Source organism: Micropterus dolomieu, linkage group LG02, assembly GCF_021292245.1.
Source record: "Micropterus dolomieu isolate WLL.071019.BEF.003 ecotype Adirondacks linkage group LG02, ASM2129224v1, whole genome shotgun sequence".
Lineage (NCBI taxonomy): Eukaryota > Metazoa > Chordata > Actinopteri > Centrarchiformes > Centrarchidae > Micropterus > Micropterus dolomieu.
This window is the reverse complement of record NC_060151.1, coordinates 1,990,510-2,015,090: the sequence shown is the minus strand read 5'-3', so window position 1 is coordinate 2,015,090 and position 24,581 is coordinate 1,990,510. Positions and strand designations below refer to the sequence as shown.

At 39.8% G+C, this 24,581-nt stretch overlaps 1 protein-coding gene and 2 long non-coding RNA genes across 6 annotated transcripts; 2 read left to right on the top strand and 1 right to left on the bottom strand.

The window, feature by feature from the left end:
- Positions 1–4,054: 4,054 nt before the first annotated feature.
- LOC123962786 lies at positions 4,055–9,374 on the bottom strand. Of its 2 annotated transcripts, none has more exons than XR_006823065.1 (4): positions 9,210–9,374; positions 8,881–8,954; positions 4,334–4,413; positions 4,055–4,250 (listed from the first exon to the last, which is right to left on the bottom strand). It is a non-coding gene; the product is annotated as an uncharacterized LOC123962786 (long non-coding RNA). The 2 variants fall into 2 exon arrangements; XR_006823066.1 differs by having other exon boundaries at positions 8,887–8,954; positions 9,210–9,344.
- On the top strand, positions 5,567–7,577 carry LOC123962793. Of its 2 annotated transcripts, none has more exons than XR_006823068.1 (3): positions 5,567–5,701; positions 6,217–6,284; positions 7,385–7,577. It is a non-coding gene; the product is annotated as an uncharacterized LOC123962793 (long non-coding RNA). The 2 variants fall into 2 exon arrangements; XR_006823067.1 differs by having other exon boundaries at positions 6,217–6,290.
- A 1,958-nt stretch (positions 9,375–11,332) lies between the features above and the next one.
- On the top strand, positions 11,333–23,481 carry LOC123962776 (ADP-ribosylation factor-like protein 4D). Of its 2 annotated transcripts, none has more exons than XM_046039118.1 (3): positions 11,333–11,401; positions 20,916–21,615; positions 22,491–23,481. In XM_046039118.1, exons 2-3 carry the CDS (start codon positions 21,178–21,180, stop codon positions 22,653–22,655), a joined length of 603 nt encoding a protein of 200 aa, XP_045895074.1. In that variant the 5' UTR covers positions 11,333–11,401; positions 20,916–21,177; the 3' UTR covers positions 22,656–23,481. The 2 variants fall into 2 exon arrangements, with proteins under 2 accessions (XP_045895074.1, XP_045895064.1); XM_046039108.1 differs by lacking the exon at positions 11,333–11,401 and adding an exon at positions 19,953–20,146.
- The last annotated feature ends 1,100 nt before the right edge of the window (positions 23,482–24,581 follow it).

The window sequence follows — 24,581 nt, the reverse complement described above, 5'->3', positions numbered from 1 at the left end:
GCACAACTATTAGAAAATGGAAGAAGTTCAAGATGACGGTCAGTCTCCCTCGGTCTGGGGCTCCATGCAAGATCTCGCCTCGTGGGGCATCAATGATCTTGAGGAAGGTGAGGGATCAGCGCAGAACTACACGGCAGGACCTGGTCAATGACCTGAAGAGAGCTGGGACTACAATCTCAAAGAAAACCATTAGTAACACATTACATCGTCAAGGATTAAAATCCTGCAGTGCATGCAAGGTCCCCCTGCTCAAGCCAGCACATGTCCAGGCCTGTCTGAAGTTTGCCAATGAACATCTGGATGATCCAGAGGAGGAATGGGAGAAGGTCATGTGGTCTGATGAGACAAAAATAGAGCTTTATGGTCTAAACTCCACTCGCTGTGTTTGTAGGAAGAAGAAGGATGAGTACAACCCCAAGAACACCATCCCAACCGTGAAGCATGGAGGTGGAAACATCATTCTTTGGGGATGCTTTTCTGCAGAGGGGACAGGACGACCGTATTGAGGGGAGGATGGATGGGGCCATGTATCGCGAGATCTTGGCCAACAACCTCCTTCCCTCAGTAAGAGCATTGAAGATGGGTCGTGGCTGGGTCTTCCAGCATGACAACGACCCGAAACACACAGCCAGTAGTGATGGGGAAAAGTCACTTTTTTGAAAGACTCGAGTCACCAAATCTCGTTCATTAAAATGAACTAATCTTTTTTTGTGTCATTTCGTTCATTTTAACTAGGCTGGTTATTGCGGCGCTGCAGCCCTCTAGTAGGCGACTTAAAAAAATAAATAAATAACAGCGCAGTTCTCAAACACAGAAGGCTGCCTGGCTTGCTCTAATTGACAAAGTAAAATGCACAAATTCATCTCTTGATCTTTCTCTATCATGGTTCTATAAATCCCCATGGAGCCACAGCCAAATTCAAACCATGTAAAAACCACAGAAATATGTTGTCAATATTCGATTAAGCCGCTACTCCGGCTAAATCCGTGCCATATATATATATATATATATATTATAATTACTATACTATATCTCTAAAGTGCTCATTCATACAGTAGCCTAATGCCTATCCATGAGTAAAATCTATATATTAACATCAGATTTACAGGGAATATATTGAAGTAATAAGCTTGACACACTAGATAAATAAAACACACTCTTATTAAAATTTAACAAATTTAATAATAATCTCAAACACTGCAGGTTGATCAGCTGTTAGCTGTAAACAAACCACAGGGCTAACGCTGCTATGTGGCTGTGTTTTAATGTTTTGGAGAGGAGACTGCCTCTGAGGTAATTCGGCTCCCGGTAGAACTCAGCAGACCCAGAACAACTCTCATCAGCTGTTGGCTGTAAACACTAGCAGGACTAAAGTTACGGTGCGGCTGTGTTAAAACTATAACTTATAACAACATAACTGCACTGTAATAATGTTATGCTTTATTAAATGTCACAAAATTATCAAAATAGATATTAGATATATGTCAGTCCAGTGACTGTTACCTGACAACAGACTTGCCTCTCATTCCCCGGTGCTGGCAGTAAGTCAGCCTGCCGAGTGAAGACAGACTCTGAGGAGGACCCATGTGAGCGCTGAACGATTAGTTAGTTCCTGCTCCACAGTAGCCAAGACGTCACGTGACAAATGAACGACTCAAACCCAGAGACCCACAGTTATGAGTCCTGCACTAATCAATTCTGTTTCCTGTGCTGACGGAGCCCATGCAGCTTCTGTGTAACGAGCGAACATAAGTCCAAGACTATTCACGCATGCGTGAAAATGAACGAATTACTCACTGAGACAACCCGTTCCTCCCGAGTCACATACAAGATTAGGTCAAATGAACAAAACGTTCTTTGAACGACACAACACTAACAGCCAGGGCAACTAAGGAGTGGCTCCCTAAGAAGCATCTCAAAGTCCTGGAGTGGCCTAGCCAGTCTCCAGACCTGAACCAAATAGAAAATCTTTCGAGGGAGCTGAAAGTCCGTATTGCCCAGTGACAGGTCTGGGCCCAAGGTCTGTATGGAGGAGTGGGCCAAAATCCCTGCTGCAGTGTGTGCAAACCTGGTCAAGAACTACAGGAAAACAAAAAACAAAGGTTTCTATACCAAATATTAAATTCTGCTTTTCTGATGTATCAAATACTTATGTCATGTAATAAAATGCAAATTAATTATTTAAAAATCATACAATGTGATTTTCTGGATTTTTGTTTTAGATTCTGTCTCTCACAGTTGAAGTGTACCTATGATAAAAATTACAGACCTCTACATGCTTTGTAAGTAGGAAAACCTGCTAAATCAGAAGTGTATCAAATACTTGTTCTCCCCACTGTAAGTGTCTCATTCTAAGGTAATAAAAAAATATTATATAAGGTCTTTATACACCACTAAAAACATTTATGGACCTTATATTGCATTTCTGTCAATAAATCCTCAGAAATATTACACACTGGACCTTTAAGATATACACTGAACAAAATTATAAATGCAACACTTTTGTTTTTGCCCCCATGTTCATGAGCTGAACTCAAAGATCTAAGACGTTTTCTATGTACACAAAAGGCCTATTTCTCTCAAATAGTGTTCACAAATCTGTCAAGATATTGGATGGATATTGGCAGGACCTGGAACACGCTGTTGTATATGTCGATCCAGAGCATCCCAAACATGCTCAGTGGGTGACATGTCCAGTGAGTATGCTGGCCATGCAAGAACTGGAATGTTTTCAGCTTCCAGGAATTGTGTTCAGATCCTTGCAACATGGGGCCGTGCATTATCATGCTGCAAGATGAGGTGATGGTCGGGGGTGAATGGCACAACAATGGGCCTCAGGATCTCGCCATGGTATCTCTGTGTATTCAAAATGCCATCAACAAAATGCACCTGTGTTAATAACACACGCTTACCCATACCATAACCCCACCGCCACCATGGGCCACTCGATCCACAGTGTTGACAACAGCAAACCGCTGTACAGTGAAAACCGGGATTCATCTGCGAAGAGAACACCTCACCAAAGTGCCAGACGCCATTTGCCCAACAAGATGGTTACGACGACGAACTGCAGTCAGGTCGAGACCCCGATGAGGACGACAAGCATGCAGATGAGCTTCCCAGAAACGGTTGCTGACAGTTTGTGCATATGGAGGTCCTGGGCTGGCGTGGTTACATGTGGTCTGCGGTTGTGAGGCCAGTTGGATGTCTGACGGCTTATGGTAGAGAAATGAACATTCAATTCACGACAACAACAGCTCTGGTGGACATTCCTGCAGTCAGCATGCCAATTGCACGCTCCCTCAAAACTTGCAACATGGCATTGTGATGGAACTGCACATTTTGGAGTGGCCTTTTATTGTGGCCAGCCTAAGGCACACATGTGCAATCCCCATGCTGTCCAATCAGCATCTTGATATGCCACACCTGTGAGGTGGATGGATTATCTCGGCAAAGGAGAAGTGCTCACTAACACAGATTTTGACAGATTTGAGAGAAATAGGCCTTTTGTGTACATAGAGAAAGTCTTAGATCTTTGAGTTCTGCTCATGATGAATGGGGGCAAAAACAAAAGTGTTGCAGTTATAATTTTGTTCAGTGTAGTTACTCTGGATGGAATCGCCCTGGCCTCCAGCACCATTGGGAGGAATCTCAGAGTTATCTTTGATCAGGACATGTCCTTTAACTCTCACATTAAACAAACTTCAAGGACCGCATTTTTCACCTACGTCACATTGCAAAAATCAGGAACATCCTTCTCAAAATGATGCAGAAAAACTAGTTCACACATTTGTTGCATTTTTAGGCAGGGTTACTGCAATTTCTCATTATCAGGCTGAATAAGTCCCTAAAGACTCTCCAGTTGATCCAGGATGTTGCGGCTACTGACAGTAACCAGGAAAAGAGATCATATTTCTCCTGTGTTAGCTTCTCTGCACTAGCTCTCTGTAAGATCCAGAATAGAATTTAAAATCCATGCATGCAGTATAGTGTTATGAGAAAGCATTTGACTCTTTTGGATATTGCACTTGAAGTTTTAAGAATGAGGTTAGAGTTTCAGAGAAGGCATGTTTTAATCATATTTATCCCATTCATTTATAGAACCACAATAATCTCTCTGATGCAGTTTCAACAAAACCAAATGTAGAGCTGCTGTTCAGAGCTTCCAAACATGGTCCAATAATCCATTGACGTTATGAGAGCAGTGTTGTTCCTTGTCTTCCTCACCATTGTTGGGTGTACTGTAAAGACTGTAAGATGACCAAGGATTATTTTTTCTGAAAATACTCAAAAATGTGCTCTGCTTTTACAAGCACGTTGTTCTCATACTTACTGAGTATCTGTTGGGGATCTTTGCACTGTGATGGACGGGAGTCTTTAGGTCGCGCTTACAGTGGGGACATTGGCCTCCAGCTGGAAACAATACATAAAAACATGATCAGCGCTCAGCATTAGACCAACAGTCGAAATCTCATAGAAGATTATAAAAAAGATGATTAATTAAGTGATTTAATATTGGACAAAGTAGGTTGGGGGATGGTCAGGGCCAGTGACTTGTTATTTCCACCTGGTATTGACATGAGATCTGTATCTGGACATCTTATCTGGATCAGGGCAAATGCAGGTGTAAATGCACACGTTGCATCAGCCAGACTAACACTATGATCAGATCTCTGCCAGGTTCATTCTTCAGAAAGAAATCTCAGAAAGATCACCTAATTCCTGCTCTTCCTGTAATCGCACGATTCCTGACAAAAACAACCGACAAAGTGTTGGTTATGCTCGATCCTCGATCAGAACTAGTTCATACAACGAGTTGTCTGACCACATCAGAAATCAAAAGTGTTTATACTGTAGATGTTATAATAAGTAGAGTGCATACAGCAGAATGACACTGATTCCCTGCTTACAGTAAATCGATACGTTTAGAAGAAGATATACTTGTTATGGATCAAAGTAGTAGGCCGTCTCTGGCCTCTCATGAAGCTGAAACTTTGTGTGTCTGTGGCACTGAGCACATTACCACTCCGGACGTAGCCGCCGTAATACACATAGTGAAGTTTATGTACTAAATTAAAATTATCATGCAAACTTGTAAATGAAAATGTAATCCCACAATAACATTATCATTTTCCACATATGTATGTGTTATTTAGGTAAAAATTTAAATGAAAATGCAATCATTTTCATTTTCACATACTTGTGTGAGCTAGGACCATATGAAAATGGAAACAGCATTTGACATTTTAATTTTCAAAGGCTTAACCTGCTCTAAAGTGGACTTTATTCAAATGTAATGAGTGAAAATTAAAATTAAAATGCCATTTTCTAACTATGTCACAATGAAAATGAGAACAACATTTCACATTGCATTTTCAAAGACTGACTCTGCTCTATAGTGGACTTTATTCAAATGCAATGAGTGAAAGAGTGCCCCCAGTCTATTGCATTGCATTTACATTTACAAGCAGCTTTCCAAGGGACACAATGAAAATGAAAATGCAATCTGTCAGTCCACTCGTCAAGGCGGGTCCTCAGTTAAGACTTCACTTCCTCTTCAGTTGGAAGGCCACTTCAGGTTCTCATGGTTCAGTTGTGTATCTACCATCACACAACACTAGGCTGTAACTTCAAAACCAAATGAAATCTATCAACCGAACCGCTCAAGGATGGATCTATACTGACTTCAAACTTGGAACCTGTAAGTTGTTTTTATGTAGCTTTTCTGTTTTTTTGAACACTTGCCTGTTGAACTTGGCGTTATGCATATTCTGCAGCTAATTTGGCTAACTGTAACGTCAAGCTGTTTCTGTTGTGTATTGTGACTGTCACAGTGACATTAAGCCCACACGCCGTTGCCTGTATGTGTGTCTGTTGCTGCAGTAGCCTATGTAAATTTACCTAGTCGATGCATGGCACATGCAAAAAACGTTAACTTGCCCATACCCAAAAGCTGTAACATCAGTGTCCTGCTGGACAGTGTCAAGCCCAGACTAATATAAACCCATTCTCATTCAGAGATATACTTCACATTACTGCAATACTAGTATTAGTGACAATACCGCAGTTCCGTCACAGTTAATGTTATAGGAACAGTCAGTCTGTTGTCATATCAACTACATAGCTGTAATAGTTACAGCTATGAACAGTGCAAAACCGTTATCATAACTACACACTTGAGATGATATTGGACTAAACTGTAAGTGTTTCCTGCAGACAGGCCAGCAGAGGTGTTTCCTGCCAGGCTGACAGAAGACAACAGAGGACTCCTCACTCCTCCTCAAGTACAGGTTTATACTTAGCTGTTGAACTCACGTTAATACTGCTATTAACAGTGTTTTTTTTTTTGTTTCTTCGTGTATTTTTCTGTAACATAAAGTAGATGTTATTTCCCACTTTTACCACTAGAGGGAGTATACGGTTTAGTGAGTCATTTTAGGAGCAGCCACAACTGGTCACACAACACTGTAATGTCTCCGCTGAATTCAACATTACAGACTGTCAGTCTTTGACTCTCTGTACAGTCTGTGAATCGTTACATTTGATTATCATACTGCATTACTCTATGTTGAAATAAATCCAGGTCAGAAACATTTAAAGTTTTAAGTAAATTAGCCTAATTAATGTCTATTATAGTTATTATTATCACAACATCAATGACGTGGAAATTGTATTAAGATATTTAAGATATGCTACTATTACCATTATTCTAAGGATGATTGAATAAAATACTGATTTATTAATTAATTAGTTTTTGATATTTATTTTGGATAAATTGATATATTAATCGAGTAATAGGCTACATTTTTCCTCTTTAGAATACACTATACTATACATAGAATAAAATCATTCATTAGATTAATCGACTAATTGAAAAAGTAATCGTTAGATTAATCAATTCTAAAAATAATTGTTATGGCCAGCCCTAGCTGAATATATTAGTTTTATTTTATCTGTCAGCCATGTTGGATGCAGATTAGAAAGGAACAGTAAAATGGGTTGTGGGTGAGTAGTGGAGATGTATCACATAATTTCTCTTAAAGTTAATTTAAGAGTCAAGTTTTGGAGTGAAATAATAAATCATCAGGTACCTACTGATGGCAATAAACACAAAGTTCATTACACAGTCAGTGCTCATTACAAAACCCACAGTTCAACCACCAATAATTAAGTCATTATCTCAAATGTCCACAAGAGTCCATTTCTTAACTAAAACCTCCTCTTCTGAATTCCAGCAAGCAAACAAGAAATACTAAGTTTGAGTTTAAATACAAACGCTGGCACTCCGGTTGGTGCTGCTGCACCCAGGATGGACTGGGCCTCTTTCACTCTGGAGTTTGGTTTGAAAGTAACGGTGACTCTTTTGTGTTTTCGTGTACTGAAGACAACTCAGCGGCCAGCAGCATCAGGAAAATCTAAGCATCCCCAGGAAGATGCGTCATGATGACCACTGTGACCCAGATGGGACATGATCTGGAGTTTCTGTATAAATGTTATGGCTTTGCTACTTCGTGCATTATAAATACCCAATTTAAATTCCCATTTTATTGTCCATGAATAAAGTGCTTTATTTTTTAGGTTTTGGTCTTTTTTAATTTTACTAGTACTGGACCTGTGGTATTACAAAGATATCATGTTATCACAAAGGGTTGATGAAAAACTTTTACTAATAGTAGTGAATGAGTCTGTAAGGAAGACATTTTCTTATTTCATAAACTTTATTATATGTTGACAGAATTATATCAAATGATCTCAAACTGAATCTGCATCTGAAAAATTTAAAACCATATGGCAATAATTATCTGACAAATAACTTGTATAAATATCCAAATTTCTCTGAAACATGGACACAGTACAGTCTGCACAGTAGCTGCAGATACTTTGGTTAGTGACATAGTACATAGAAAGGGAAGGGAGGAGGAAGTGCATAAGACTTTGTAAGATCAGTAACCTTCAGTTGTGCTGAAATGGTCATTTCTCACTTCTGCCACATGTGTGTACATGTGTATAAGACAAGGGGTGGCCACAGTAATCACTATACTTTTGTTTGTTTAATATCTGTATTTTTACCAGAAAAGTACTTGACTAATGTTTCACATCTTCCGTTTGTTTCATATCTTACTTGACACCCCAACCTAACACTAACTGTAGGCCTCCGCGTTTTCATATGTTATCTCTCTATCTCCTAGCAAATACTTTCTACTTCACTCGGCTCACACCACTTCTCCCAAATGTATGCTATCTGTAAAGACACATAAAAGACAGTGTATATTTATGGTGAGAGTTAATGCATAGATACTAAGCTAACATCATGTCAGAGACATAAATAGCAGTATTGACATGAGTTCAACAGCTAAGTACAAACCTGTACTTGAAGAGGAGTGAGGAGTCCTGCTTTCCCCCTCCTCCTCTTCCAGGTCCAAGGTCTGTTCAGACTCATGCAGAAATGCACTACCTGTTGCGACTGCTGCTAACATTACTCACTAAACATTTTATTAAAGGAAATACATTTGACACTATTATATTTATACGGATTGGTATTGTGGCTCCTGTTTTCTACAGCTGCATGTAAAGTCATGTTACAGGCATTGCAGACACCATTTCTTACATGTATCATGTCTGCTTACCTGCAACATACGCAAGCAGATTGGTAGATTGTTACCAGCACATGGTCTGTTCAGACTCACATTCCAGCAAAGCACTAACGTTACAGTGTTGCGACTGCTCCTAAAATGAGTCACTAAACCGTATACTCCCTCTAGTGGTAAAAGTGGGAAATAATGTCTACTTTATGTTACAGAAAAATACAGAAATTAACAGAAAAAAACCCCCCAAAAGTTAATAGCAGTATTAACATGAGTTCAACAGCTAAGTATAAACCTGTACTTGAGGAGGAGTGAGGAGTCCTCTGTTGTCTTCTGTCAGCCTGGCAGGAAACACCTCTGCTGGCCTGTCTGCAGGAAACACTTACACTTTAGTCCAATATCATCAAGTGTGTAGCCATGCACCTGCATCTATCAGGTAAACTTACATAGGCTACTGCAGCAACAGACACACATACAGGCGACGGCGTGTGGGCTTAATGTCACAATACACAACAGAAACAGCTTGACGTTACAGTTAGCCACATTAGCTGCAGAATATGCATAACGCCAAGTTCAACAGGCAAGTGTTCAAAAAAACAGAAAAGCTACATAAAAACAACTTACAGGTTCCAAGTTTGAAGTCAGTATAGATCCATCCTTGAGCGGTTCGGTTGATAGATTTCATTTGGTTTTGAAGTTACAGCCTAGTGTTGTGTGATGGTAGATACACAACTGAACCATGAGAACCTGAAGTGGCCTTCCAACTGAAGAGGAAGTGAAGTCTTAACTGAGGACCCGCCTTGACGAGTGGACTGACAGATTGCATTTTCATTTTCATTGTGTCCTTGGAAAGCTGCTTGTAAATGTAAATGCAATGCAATAGACTGGGGGCACTCTTTCACTCATTGCATTTGAATAAAGTCCACTATAGAGCAGATTCAGTCTTTGAAAATGCAATGTGAAATGCTGTTCTCATTTGTATTTTCACATAGTTAGGAAATGGCATTTTAATTTTGACCTAAAAAGACCATGAACACATGGACATGTAAATGCAATAGATTGGGGGCGCTGTTTCACTCATTACATTTGAATATAGTCAACTATAGGGCAGACTAAAGGCCCATTTATACTCCTGCGTAGGGTCTACGTGTGTACCTACGCCGTAGCCATGCATTTATACTTGTGCGTAGGTGTGTCCGTCATTCTGCAATTACACCCCCAAACGCTAGTCGGCAGCAGCGCTACAGCGTCCACTGTGTTGACTTTTGCCGGCCGAGGAGGCTAACTAAATTGTATATGTGCTGCTGGTGTAGCCTTTTCAAATGTTACCGACCGAATGGATCACATTATGATAGCGAAACGAGTCATTTTGCTCGGGTTACGACGGTCAAATATATTGATTCACTGTGTTACAGCCGCCATTTTGGTCGCTAGTAAATGTTACTTTAAAGCGCGGGGTCGGCTCGGAGGCATTGCGAGGCTACCCAGCCGACCAATCACAGAGCTTACGCTCTGCATCGACTCGACGTGTAGTTACATTTTGAAGGAGGTGCACGTCAGGTGACGTCGTAGCCTCTGCGTAGCCCCGTAGCCTACGCCGTCGATTTGACGCAGAAGTATAAATTGCACTTAAGTCTTTGAAAATGAAATGTCAAATGCTGTTTCCATTTTCATTTTAATATGGTCCTAGCTCACACAAGTATGTAAACTTTTTACCTAAATAACAAATACATATGTGGAAAATGATAATGTTATGTGGGATTAAATTTTCATTTTCAAGTTTGCATGATAATTTTAATTCAGTCCCTTATATGCTTCCATAGAAGTTGTTCATTTCCTGTTGCAGTTTCTTTCCCAGATACAGAATTGAAACAAAAGAATATTTTTCTTCAGTGCCAAAATTACTTTTTGTGTTTCCATGCCAATTTTCCCTTTTCAGTTCAGGTTTTGTTTTCAGTGCCAAAATCCAAAAGTCACTGCCCTGGCTACATAAATGACCTCCTCTCCCCAAATATTAATGATGGTCTGGACATGTTCTTCTGTTTTTAAAAGAACAGTTTGACTTTTGGGGATCGATACTACCTACTCCACTGTAATGTAACTGGAGCAAGCAGACAGTTTAACTTAGCTTAGCATAAAGACAGGTAACAGCTTGCCTGTCTCTTTCCAAATGTAGCCGGGTGGTAAATCTAGTCATAGGTGATTTTCCCCCTTTAGATTAATATAGTTCTAAAAGTTGTGTAAATGTGAATACATGTGTTCTTTGTTGTTTTGTTTGAGAGTAACATTGTTCAATTTAAAGTAAGTGTGAAGTAGATTGTAAGTGGATTTCCACAGTCGTACATGTGATGGCAGACTTTGGTCACAAGGCGGCAGCATTGAGTAGTATTGTTGTTGTTCCGCCAAGTGCATCATGGTCTTTCTTCCTGTTAATGTGCGATGGACGTACAAGGGATTGGTGCGGCGACTTCGTTGTGTAGAATAGTAGGTAAATGCATGCATGTCTTGTAAAATATTCATGTACAAGTGTATAAAATGTTATCACCTGTCAATATTTTAACAAGACAGTTTGATTTAGGCACTACTGGAATTGTATGCTGGGATTTTGGGCGCCAATCGTCGACCATTGTGTACTAAATTTCATGGTAATGCTAACATGCATTTAGTCAGACCCTGATATTGTATTTTGTTACTCGAAAACTGTTACAGGTTTTACATAAAGTGTAACTCTGTTTGAAGGTAATTGACGTTGAAAGTACATTGAGTTGTGCGATCTCCAGGAAGTTCCACGTGGGTTTGGTGGAACTTGGTGAAGTGTAAGTGTCATTTACAGTTGTACATTTTATACACTGATGTTGATATAAGTGGGTTTATGGTTGTTAACATGATTTATTTGATGTTTTCTGTCAATAGTCATAGCCCACTGCCGTATTTTGTATTGTTTTTTTTTATTGTATTTCTCTGCATTTTATTTTTATTTTGCCTCTTCATTCATTCCAACATTTGGGTGTTAGAGACTGTTACAAAATCCAGCATTTGAGCTGTTACGGGAAAGACCCAGTAGCATACCACTCTGTAAATTGACCTGTACATGTGGTCAGGAATAAACCTGGAGCTACAGGAACCCCTGAAGTAATTGTGTCCTGTGTGGCATCTAATTCCACGGGCTACACAAAGGTAAAATAATATTCCTACTAGCACCTAAAGCTCACTGATTAACACCTTTTAAGAAATTAGATCAAAATTTTAGCTAAGCTAACTTGCTGCTGGCTCAAGCTACAATTTGATTGTACAGACATGACAGTGGGATCATCTCATCTCTGCAACTCTTTGCAAGTGCAAGTGAATAAGCAACATATTATATATTGTGTGTGTTGTAGTCATTCTTGTTGTGATGTTACACACACATTTGCCTGACTACATTACGATCAGCACTACAGCCAACCCCTGTAAGTACCTGACACTTGCATTAAGTATCACTTGAGCAGTGGTGAAATTTGGTTCCAGAAACTCAACCCCAAAGTGGGCGGAGAACAGTGGAAACAGCAAACCAATTATAACAGATACACATTACGTAATGTTCCTGTAGTGGAAAAAGGGTAAATAATTACCAGTTTCTCACCACATCTTCATAGCTGTTCTCAAAAAAGTATGTACCACATATGTTCTTTGGAGGATGATGATGGTAGGTACATTGTTCAACCTTGTTCAGAATATATCCATATCAAGAATAATGATACCTGTTTGCTCTTGTGTTGTGTTTGATTCGGTTGTATTGCAGCTGGTCTCAGAGCCGTGCAACAGCGAAAGCTGTGGGAAATAGCGTAGTTAAAAGAATATGCAAAATTTTGTGAGAGGCAAAATGTATAGAAACTAAATAATCTCTACTTTATAAGACCCAATCAGCAAACATCACTGCAAACATTGTGTTCAGTGCTCCATGCTAACATGATATCCTACTTAGAGTACATAACAATACATGATAGGGAGGATAGATACTGGACTCAAAGAAATGTGTTACTTGTATTTATTATATGAGTGCATTACCACACCTACCATAACCACATGTCAAAATAAAAATAGTCTTTAACTGCCCACAGAGTTCACAAGTCAAATATTTTCAAGTAGCCTTGCTAGGTTGAACAGCAAATTTTTGGGACTTTTTGTGTAAATTTCCATCTACATCATCTGACCAAATACATATCATTTAAAGTATTTCAAAATTGTAATAACAATAATATTAGACAAAAGAAGAGCACGCCTGAGCCAAAATACAGGTATATCAGTTCAGTAAGTAGTGTAAACTATGATCTGTATGATAAATAAGGAGCTAAGCTCAGCTTAGCAATTAGACTGGAAACAATGTTGTTTCATTTTTACACTTTAGTTTTTGTACAGATTAGATATTTTCTACTTTCCTGGCTAGGTCATCTAGGCAAAGATATCCTTATACAGTTTCCTCATCTCCCCATGATCTGCTTCAAGCACAGCATGCCCATGAAGTACAGGCATGCGCCCATCGCTCAGTCTGTCTAACTTATTCGAACTAAGACGCTATGCAAGACTACTCAGCTCAGGACTAGGCCTACTCTTTCTGGACGTTTATCAGTATGTCTCGCAGAACGTTGATTTTTCAGTTGTGAAGGAAAGTTAATTAGATTCTTTATGGACGGATGGTTGTACTAACTACTGCTAACAGTAACTGGTGTTAGCTAGTTAGATCAGTTAGCTGTGCAGCTATAACTAGCTGACTCTGCCTGGACTGGGATCTCGGAGCCCTGGCCTGAAAACCTCCTCCTCATTGCGGTCCAAAGCTCCTGTGCTAACTATGTAAACACTAACACTCCCCAGGTTTGCAGTCAGCTAAGCTAATAGGGCAGCTAGCTACATGGGTAACTAGCAGTGTGCTAACTGCAAAGCTATCTGTCCATCTAGAAACTCCAGAAAATGGCCCTCAGAAACACCATTTTTTCCAACTTAATTCTTGTCTAATTTGTGGTCTGATAAATTCCATGTCGCTATTTTCCAAGCTAAGTTAAAGCCGTCATATGCAGCTGAGCACACCAGCAAGAGGACGAGGCGGTGCAGGCTCATTTATTGGTGTGTTAGTGTCACCGACTGTCGATCATTGAAGTACTATGAAGCAAGCAGCACGTGTATCCATGCCCCCCGCATTCCTGCAGATTTACAAACAAAATGGGGAGCCATGCTTAAAAACAGTGCTTCATAGCGCTACTATTGGTCAAAAGCTTTACCTTTAATATAGAAGGTCCTTAAGATATTTTCCATTCTAAATATCCCCATCAGAGAAACACTCTCACAGATTATCTAAGATGTAGTTCTCTGTCAGTTTGACAGAATAACAGTAACAGTTTTCCCTATTGATTTTTCCTTTGCATGAGGATACCTTAACTTTTGGTGAAATCAGTCATTTTGGATACATTTCTTATCATTAAAACCTACTTTTAGTCTTAGTCTTTCAAGTGCATGTACTGTATGTGACATTTTGCCAGGGTGTCTTCAATTGTGTCTCCATTTATTTAAAGTTAATGCTACTTAATTCAGGTCTTTAACACATACATGTAGTGTGTTTGATTATGTGCTGGAAATCTGCAACATGATACAAGCTGTCAGATTCACACAGGAAACACGTTTGACCTCATGAGGGTGTCACATGTCCCTGCTCAGATTCCAATCAGCCCTGCTTGTGTTCAATAATGTAGTAGACCAGACAGACGGCTGGATCACCATAGGCAGAACAGTCCATATGACTTAGGAAGAAATGTATTCAGATTTCTACAATAAACCCACTGTAGAAGTTCTATTTTAACCTAACCTTGCTGCACTGTTGATACGTCAGTGATCCTGTCAATGAAGCTCAGGTAGTTTTAGATTTAAAAAAAACTTCCCTCTTTAAATTAAATTGGCATATACAGATACTTACCTGAGCTGGTAAGGCATTATTGTAAAGTTTTTCTGGGAATATCATCTTGGGATATATACCTTATGTCCACAGGATCTGTCTGTGTTGGGTTCCGGTTGTGCTAATTCTCAGTCATACTGTGGTTACAGTTCCAATGTCCATGGTACATTTACTCAAGTACTGCACTTAATTATAATTGTAAGAGTTTTTATTATCTGCGGCTTTATACTTCTACTGTACTCTAGTCGAATATTGTACTTATTGCAATATTGCATTTTTTAGTTTACTTTAGTTTCTTTGCAGATTCAGATTAATATAAATATCAATAAATTATTTGTGATGTATTAGTAAACGTTAAGGTCCTTGGAGGGAAATTCACAGGCAGCATATAAGATAATTAAAATGAGCACCACCTTTACCAGCATTGCACATTAATGTAACAGGGTATTTTTGCCCTAAGGTATTACTTTTACTTAAGTGAAATATCTCAGTATGTCTTCCATTTCTGATTACAACAAAGTAGTCTAATGGTGATCACACCAGGAGGGAGTGAACTGCTTTTAAGCTGTAGCATAAAAAAAGCATACATTCCACTAGTGTCACAACCTGGAAACCTTGATATTAAAAGCTTAGTGCAACATGTACCTTCTGTTTGTCTCTGGCCATCCTGCGGTCCAGAACACTCTGACGCCGTCTGGCCTCCCAGTGCATAGCCGACATCATGTACAGCAGCTAGAGGAGACATTAACAACTTAGTTTTCACGGAATGATCTGCAGCTCTGTATCCCAACTTGTTAATTGTGTTTGGTAACAAAAACAACTCTGTGGTCAATCTTCTCATTAACTTTTAAGAAGAAAGTGAGTGGCCTAAGTGTTTCCCAAAATGTCAATATATTGCTTTTCACAGCTTTAAAGTGTTGACAGGGACAGGGCAGAACTTTTTTGTTTGGAGTCAGCAGAAATTTGAGTTTCAGTCTGTATTGTTTACAAAGCTGCTAGCACACATTATATTTTATTTGTCACACAAACCAGTGATTCAAGTCAGCATATGAGGCATGTGCCATTTGTGTGCTAAACAGAGATGTAGTGGAAACCATGTCTACCCAGCTCTGTGCTGGTCTTTGAATCACATCTATTTGATCAAGAGTTACCTGATACACTTAGACTCCCAACCACTACCCCTGATTACTGATCTCTTTCTTGTGTCACCTGCTCTCAGTGAAACTGTCACCTGGCACACACTGATTATCTTATCACAGCTAATAGCTAGTGACAATTATTAAATTATGACTACCGTGTAATCCATGTAAATATGTCCAGCCTGCATTGGTTTACAATTAATATAAAAAACAGGTAAAGAATGCAGTGCGTACAGTTTCAAATAATACTACACAAAGTTAAAAGAAAAACCATTTCATGAAAATTACGTAATGAGATTTTCAGATGTTTGTGTGTATAACATTATAAAGGATGTGATTATATTGCTCTGTAGAAAACGTAAAGAATAATTATGAACCCCTCTTGCCTATTTAGCAAACTTAAAAACAACAACAAAATTAAGCAGAAATCCGGATACTGGATCAACTGTACACCAGAATATTTGGCTTTTGTTTTTTGTAACCCATTTCATGAAAATATGACTTATTTTGTACTTCTCCCAGATCACACAGCTCACACAGTCTACTGCATTCTCTTCATGGGTATTTTGTTCTTAACTGTGCAACAAAAGATCTTTAGAGTCTGAGAGGCATGATATGCTTCAGGGCTTAATTTTTACATAAAATGCAGTTTGGTATGTCCTTAATTTGTAATGTATAATGATTTTAGGTGAGACACACCATAGGAAGAAAAGGTAAGCCTTTGCTGTAACAAACAGGATATGGATAAACAGAAGGGTCTGCTTTGGTTCCAGCAGGTTTACTCACCTGACCTGTGCCCTGGAGAGAAAGCAGCTGTGGCAGCCTCAGTGGAGGACCGGTGAAGGCTGAGATGTCAGCCTCTCTTTACCTCTCTGCTATCTCTGACCTTGTTAAGTGGCGTTTCCAGGCAACATAATGCTCTCCTGGGCAGCTTTTGTAAGAGAGAAACAGAAAGGCAGGGTGGATAAATCATTGTTCAGCACCTCCTGCAGCTCCACTGCAATGTGTGCTGCTCTGTGATTCTGTGTTCACGGTCTTATTTGTTCGATAGACATTTTGTTTATCCAGATAGTTACTAATGAACCTTTACTAGAATATATAAGAATGTATAAGTAAATATTACATTATCACATGGCTAAATGGCTAATACAGTATGTACATTTACAGGGATATTGGCTGTTCTAATCGTTACTCCTGTAGCGTTGAACCAAGCTTTCTAAGAGAGCCTTAACATAAAGTAATGTAATCTGTTGCTTTTACAAAACAAACCTTTTACAGTATTAGTGCCATGGTATATCCAGTTGTCTATGAAACACTCTTGTCTGCTTCTCAGCTTCTCCTTTGAATTCTGAATAAAAAACACATTTAGCTCCACATACTTTCACTTCACAGCTAGACCAGTCAGGAGTTTGTGTATCTTTCAGGGCTGCCATTCCTCCTGCTGACAACAGAGTGTGCTACTACCCTGTGCAATGAGGACTGATGGCTGACTGCTCTGGGATCAGTTATGCAAATTCACCACTTTTGGATGAGGACAGGAAAGATGAGGAAAATGATCCCTCGCTGGGCAGGAACATTTAGTGTAGTTGTTAAGTGACCTCTCTTGAACCATAAAGGTTGTTGTTTTTGAGGGTTTATCTACAGAATTCCTACTAGAACACAGACAGGTCGATGGCTTCAGTCTGGATGACCAACAGAAGAGTGTCTGAGTTTTTTTGTTTTTTAGTTTGGATTCTCTTCCAGCTCCAAAACTAGGGCTTGATGTTGTATAACTGATATTTTTAAATTGCTTTAAAATAAACAGAGCACTCAAGGTCAGGAGCTGCCCAGCAGTAGATAACGTCATTAAAATGAGCTCCACCTTTACCAGCTGAATTTAAGGTAAAGTGATACCACTAATTATAATTATAATCCAGTAATATAATATATAGTATTCTGAAATGAGTCATTCTGCATAATCAGTACTTTTGGTGCATATGTTAATATACTTATGAACTTTTACTTAAGTACAATTTTGAATGAAGGACTTTTACATGTAATAGAGTATTTTTACACTTTTCGTATTGGTACTTTTACTTAAGAAAAGAGTCTGAGTGATTCTTTCTCAGCTGCTCAGGGTGATAACGCCCTAGTCCAATTGTTTGATACCGGTGCCAATGCAGTACCTATGTTTAGTGCCTTACTTGAAGAAATAATATGTTTTATTCTACAAACCTCATTTTGCTGTGTGAATTCTGTCGTAATATAATGTAGCTTTAAAGGACCTTATCCTAAATAAAATACAGCTATTTAGCAAAATATGATATAAATGAGGAAAAGCAAGGATTCTGACCAAGTACTTGGTTTATGCCAACTTTCGATACTTGACAGTTTTTCATTATTTCAATTTCAGGGCTCCAAAAGTCCCTCCAGCAACACAGAGAGACAGATAATTAGGTCTGTGATGTTTGCTGAAGTGACAAGACAGTTTTCCAATCTGAAAACCCTCCATGCATTTTAATTCTAGCCCGTGTGTGTGTGTGTGTGTGTGTGTACTTTATGTCCCCGTGTGCCTGTGTACGTCTGTGTGCTTGTATATTTTCACCTGACACAGCTGATAACATGATTTAGACTTTCCGCCTGTCATGCATACACACACACAGACATTACACATGTGTCGGAAACTTCCGTGATGTTGATATAATCACATAATTTGACAACAACATCATCCTATTCAAATCAGGACTTTTATAGCTGCTGTATTTCCAGAGAGGGATCAAACAACCACATCAATTGTGTCTGCCATGTTTAGTTTCTATTTATGTCAAGCGTCAACATGCTTCCAGTCAGTCAGTCAATTTCAATTTCAATTTCAAAACACTTTACTTATCCCCATGGGGCAATTGCGAGACCTGTAGATTAGTGCAAGTTAAATAAAGTCATCTTTCATAATAAAGAAGTGAGAATAGGTCATCACTTGTTTCACACACACACGCACACACACATCGTTATCATAATGAGTGTTGGGTGTCAAGGAAAGAACTATGTGGACTAGTATCATGCAAATCAATACAGCTGAGCCATTATGTCATAGATGGCTCACACTGACCCCATGATGGCCTGCCGGCACTCTGAGCTGCTGTGGCAGTTTTTAACTTGCTCCTTTTATAGCTCTTTTTAGTTTGAACACATCTTGCACTGAGGGGAAGAAGAAGTAATGCATCATAATGATTAGATGATCAGCTTTTGCTTATTATGTGGCTGCTGCTGGTGAAGTTTCTTCTTAGGAAGTGTATGCACTTAAATGATAGACAGCCAGAGTCATGGAATTATGTCTGAGCTAGCCTCTGATCCACTGGCTCCTCTTACTCAATGCAATCTCTCATTCAGCATTTCTTTTATCGCTCTGCCTGCACAAATGAAGTGTGTTCCTGGTGCTCCCTTTCAATTTTCTCAGTCAAATCAGCTCCACCGCAGCAGTACAAGTTGCTATTAGAAGATAACCTTTGTAATTTTCATTTCCATGCATTTCCATTTTATTCTACTTTGCACTTCTCTGTCTCCAATTCAGAGTTAAGAAGTACAGTTTTTACTGTACTACTTTACCACAAGACCAGTTTCTTTCCATTTGCAGCTGGCCTCATCAACAAGGCCTGTGTCCCCACTGAAACTGACTCTCACGTCCCCTTATCCTCCCTTTTACAATACATACTGTAAATTGCCAATGTAAACCTGATTCAGACTTTGTATTTTTTGCACATATTCTGTATTACTATTCTCCTTAGATTTTCTATACCATGTCAATTTAACATTTAAATATATATATATATATTTTCTGTTTATTGAAATGCACAAAATCACCAAAAGAAATTAATTCTAGGTGTAAGCCTGCCTAATTCTGATTCTGAAACTATAGTTTCTAGTAACTTTGCAGGTTTCCACCTATTTCCACCTGTGGTCAACTTTAAAAATATGATGCAGTGTTACAGACAAACAGTATGTAAAATAGTTCCTATTGGCTCCACATTGACCTGCTGCAAGTTCAAAAGCTGCTTACAAGTTAATGTTTCCTTAATAATAATAATCCAAATTATTGTACACATAATTATATAACACCAAGTATTTGTCCTTTGAATTTGATACTGGTATTGCAGTTTTACTCAAGCCGCATATAAACTCAGGATGAGCAACCTAATTCAACAACAACATTTTATTTGTGCTTCAGATGATAAAGAATATTTGATCACACAAATATTTTACCGCGTGAGGAAAGTGAAGAACCCTGCACGCTCTCGGCCCCGCCTCCTGCTGCTACGTCAGCAGTTCGTTGGTCGGGCTGTACGCGGCGCTCCTCCTCCTGCTGCCAGTCTTCGTCGGACGTGCGAGATAGCGTCCACCCTCAAACGCTGCGGTGTTTATGACGACTATATCTGGATTATTTAGGCGTTAAAACTTGGATATTCAAATTCGTCGCAGAGCAACAATGTTGACTAGTTTAAGGAGCTTGAAAGTGCTAACAGGTGAGATATATTAACACCAAAATCCAAATAACCTAACAGTTAACGTGTGTTGACTTTGTTGGAGCGCGGATTCGCTCTCGACACCAGTCCTTTGAAGATGTCGCTTTCCTTCGAAGGATAATGTACTTTAAAAAGGAATTTTAACTTTGTAACTAAACTGTACTAAATGTATCAACCATTTTGATGTCACTTGTTTAATTCTTCATAATCTGTCAGGCTAACTTTTGTTGTTTGAGGCGGCTTTTAAATTAACGTTAACGTTACAACGCCTAGGCTACATTAGTGGATTCTACTAAAAGCCAGAAGAGGCACCGCAGGATTTCTCCTCCGGTGGTGCCTCTTTTTCACCCTGTTTGTTTTTTGGGTTTTTTTGGATTCTGTGGAGGATACAGCTAGAAACAGAAAACACTAGCTCCTGTGCTGACAATGCCTTGTGCCATACAAATGCAACGGGTCACGATGAACAGTGCAGTCTGCTAGACACAAAACAAAAGCATACCGGCAGTTTATAACAGAGTTTATATCAAGTTAATACATTTGCCCTTTAAACGATTGTTGCACTGAATTTAAACCTGCAGTCTGTATTCAACATGCACTCATATTTTTCTAAACTTGAAAAAGGGAACATTCAACCATTTCAGTTTGGCTTCTCCTGGCCAGACGGTGGAGAAGAGCTGCGTTAAGTCTCTGCTGGGCTCATTACTGACAGCCCAGTGCCCTTGTTAAAATAGCTGACTCACGTTTTCCTCCCCCTCTTCTGTTGTCTCAGGTCCACAGTGACTACAGCCTGTCCCCCAGTATCCTCCTGCACCAGCCTTTGAAGTGAGGCCAGGAGTGTGTTTTTCTCCAGCCAGTCTCCTCCCTGCTGCCTTCAAAGCATCTCCAGACAAACACTTTTTTGTGCTGCCAAGGACACAGAAAGCAAGTGAGACAAGGACCCAGGAAAACAGCAAGACAGTGGGACCTGCCAAAGGAAATAAGTTAGTCCTATAAATCTTTAGAGGGATTATTCCACTTCACAGGACATAGACATGGGGAACCAGTTAACAGAAATTGCCCCCAGCACGGCCTTCCTCCCCAGCTTCCAGTCTTTACACATAGTGGTGATAGGTTTGGACTCTGCAGGGAAAACCTCCCTCCTCTACAGACTCAAGCTACGGGAGTTTGTTGAGACGATCCCCACCAAAGGCTTTAACATGGAGCGGATCAAAGTGCCCATGGGGAAAACCAACACCACCATGTTACAGGTGTGGGACGTCGGCGGTCAAGAGAAACTGAGGCCCCTCTGGAAGTCGTACACCCGGAGGACAGACGGGCTGGTGTTCGTGGTGGACGCAGCTGAGGCGGAGCGCATGGAGGAAGCCAAGGTGGAGCTCCACCGGATCACCCGGTTGGCAGAGAACCAAGGGGTGCCCGTGCTGGTTCTGGCAAACAAACAGGACCTGGATGGAGCCATGTCCGCTTCAGAGGTAATTATTACACAAATGGCTTGCTGTTGTGTAGGTAGAGCTGAAATGATCTCAGTTAATTGATGAGTCAGCTGACAGAAAATGTGGCATAATTTAGTTAAAGGGAACAATATGCTCATTTCATTCTGGGATTCCACTAGAGTAGCTGCATGATTCACACTTAAATAAAATCCTTATTTAGGCTATCTTATACTAGCCATTTTATGCAGACACTGGTGTAGGTACAAGATGTGCACAAAACACAGATTTTATATAACTATATTCACTGATTTTGGATGAACTAATTGCTGCTAACTAGCTGCTGTTAGCTAGTTACCTCAGTTAGCTGTGTAGCTAGCAGCCCTATTAGCTTTGCTGACTCTGCCTGGACTGGAAGCTCAAGCCCCAGGGGAGTGTTGGTGTTTACGCCGCTAGCACGCTAACATGCTAACACGCTAACATGCTATCATTTATATTTAAACTGCTGATTATTTTGTATTTAATTATGTAGTCTATAAAATGTCAAAGATTTGTGAGACATTGCCATAGGGATTTTTTTAGATACTTTTGTCCAACCAATAGTCCCAAACACAGATATATTAACTTACCACAGACACAAAACATGGCAAATCGATGAATTCATTCTGTATATTGGCCAATCAATGAATTGTTTAAATTAATGTTTTCAGCTCTAATGACTCCAGCCCTGCCACAGTGTGTGTGTGATGAAGGACTTTTTTATTACCTAGCTATCTTACTGTCCTCTAATGTCCACCTCTTTGCCCGCTAATAATTCTTGGCAACTAACAGGTAGTCTAGCTCCACTAGATTAAATAAAGACTAAAGCCCATCTTGTTTATTGAACTGACATCCTGTGTTGTGCCTCTGTGTTTCAGGTGGAGAAGGTGCTGGCCCTCCATGAGCTGAGCTCCTCCACGCTGCACCATTCACAGGGCTGCTCGGCACTGGATGGTCAGGGCCTGGAGCCCGGCCTGGAGAAGCTCTACGAGATGATTCTGAAGAGGAAGAAGATGCTCCGACACAGCAAGAAGAAGAGATGAGGCGGAGGATGGCAGCAGTGCTGGGGATAGAGGTTATTTTTTAACCACTGCTTGTCTGAGGACCTTCTGAGCAGCCATGTCTGTGAGACTTTTGGATCTTCAGTGGGAGAAAGCAGAGGGGAGCCTGTCAGTCACACAAGTTGGGAAGTTTCAACCAAGATCAAACTCTGGCTTTCAAGTCTGTAGCTGAGAACACATTCCTTCACCCTCTAGACATTTGAGCAGACATTCTTCCTTTGGGATTGTTTCGGCTCTGCACTCTTCCCTCTCCTCACTTCCCACCCTTGAAGGTGCACGACAGAGACATACAACTGTGCAATATATGTTGAACACTCACTGATGCACTCACTCCAATACTGAAGGATATTTTGTAGCACTACTTGTAGGAGCTGTAGTGCCAACAGAAAATTGCAGGCCTGGCCCGTGCCTAGCTCCTGTTCTTTTCAGAGTTTCAATGAAACACGTTGCTCTAAATCTTTATGTTGCATGATGTTCACCCAAATACCTGCTTGGGAATATTAAGACAACACTTTTGTTGATCAAAAGAAGACTATTGTGATTATTGTAGTTTAGAAAGTGCCCGGTGTTCAGTTTGGTATGACATTGGGAACAACAAAGTGACATTTACAGACTGACACACTGAGGCTGCTGAATCCAGCTGTGCAAGTTTAGATTGTTTTTCACTCCTCACCAAAGTTGTTTGCTTGTCACAGATCGGTGTATTTCAGGGTCGGCTGAATGGTTGGTTCAAACAAGAAACTGTTTTTATATCGTGTACATTTAAAATGTCAGCATATAAATAAATTATTGAGCATCTTTGGACTTATGTTCTGGAAACGTGTCTCTGTTTTTCATTCACTCTTCTTATTTGTGACACATTGACTCAAGACTGAGAGAATGTAGCTAAGCGGAGTTGTGCGACTCTGATTCAAAGTCACGATGCACTAGAGGAACTGGGAGAACATGATGTCTGACAGGTGCATGATCCATTCAGTACTGTCAGGACATGTCTTCAAACACATCAGCAGTGCTCCCACGTTCTAACCAGCTGCTGTTATCTAGAAATGATCGCTGCCAGGGCGTGATGAACACGATAGTGAATGAGTCATACTTGCAGGTTGTTACACATACATTTATAGCTGTAAGAGGGGGTGGACAATATCAAGAAACCCAGTGGCCATGAAATGAAGCCAGTCTTTGTGAAGCTTCTTTTTTTTTTTGTTAAAACTGATACAAAAACAAAAGTGTTGACTCAACTCAAAGGTAAATGTGAGGTATGTAGAAATGTCTTGGATTGCAATATGTAGCAAGGTTATTTGAACAACAACACTGTGCATGTTGGGGACAAACTGACATCAGGGCCTTTACAATATATCACTAAGCTGTCCCCTCAACAGTCCATGCATGAGCACTACTTCTCAGTGTCTACAGTCCACTTACATTTCAGTTTTAATGACGTCGGGTGCAGCTCAGATTTACAGTGATGCCAGAGCAGGCGTGCAGACTACATTTGGTTTTGTAAGATGAAGGTTCATGGGAAACATAAATGTATTCCTATTTAACATGATTATTTTCTCTGATAATCATGTGGCAGTAAGCACCAGCAATAAAGATCTCAGTGCTTCAAGCAAACTGGTTTCTATGATGTGTCATCCAAAATGTTGCAAAACATAGGGCCACCAGGGAGATACGTGTGTGGTCATAATTTGGGATGTGCAATATTACATCAAAATGTATTTTACAATAAGATACCAAATTCTAATTTAACGCAATGTATCAAAATTAAGTACTATAGTTTTGTATTTTAATTATACTAAAATTACATTTCAAAGGTGCCACAAAATCACTTTGCTTTATTGATCTCTCTCTTCACCAGAACACTGACTCAGCTGATTAAAAGTTTGAGAGCAAAGAGTCATGTATAAA

Excerpts from the sequence above, each read along its gene's own strand:
- LOC123962776 (XM_046039118.1), top strand. The coding sequence starts at position 21,178 with ATGGGGAACCAGTTAACAGAAATTGCCCCCAGCACGGCCTTCCTCCCC. Across the intron at positions 21,616-22,490 it reads GAGCCATGTCCGCTTCAGAG|GTGGAGAAGGTGCTGGCCCT; the intron begins GTAATTATTACA and ends TCTGTGTTTCAG.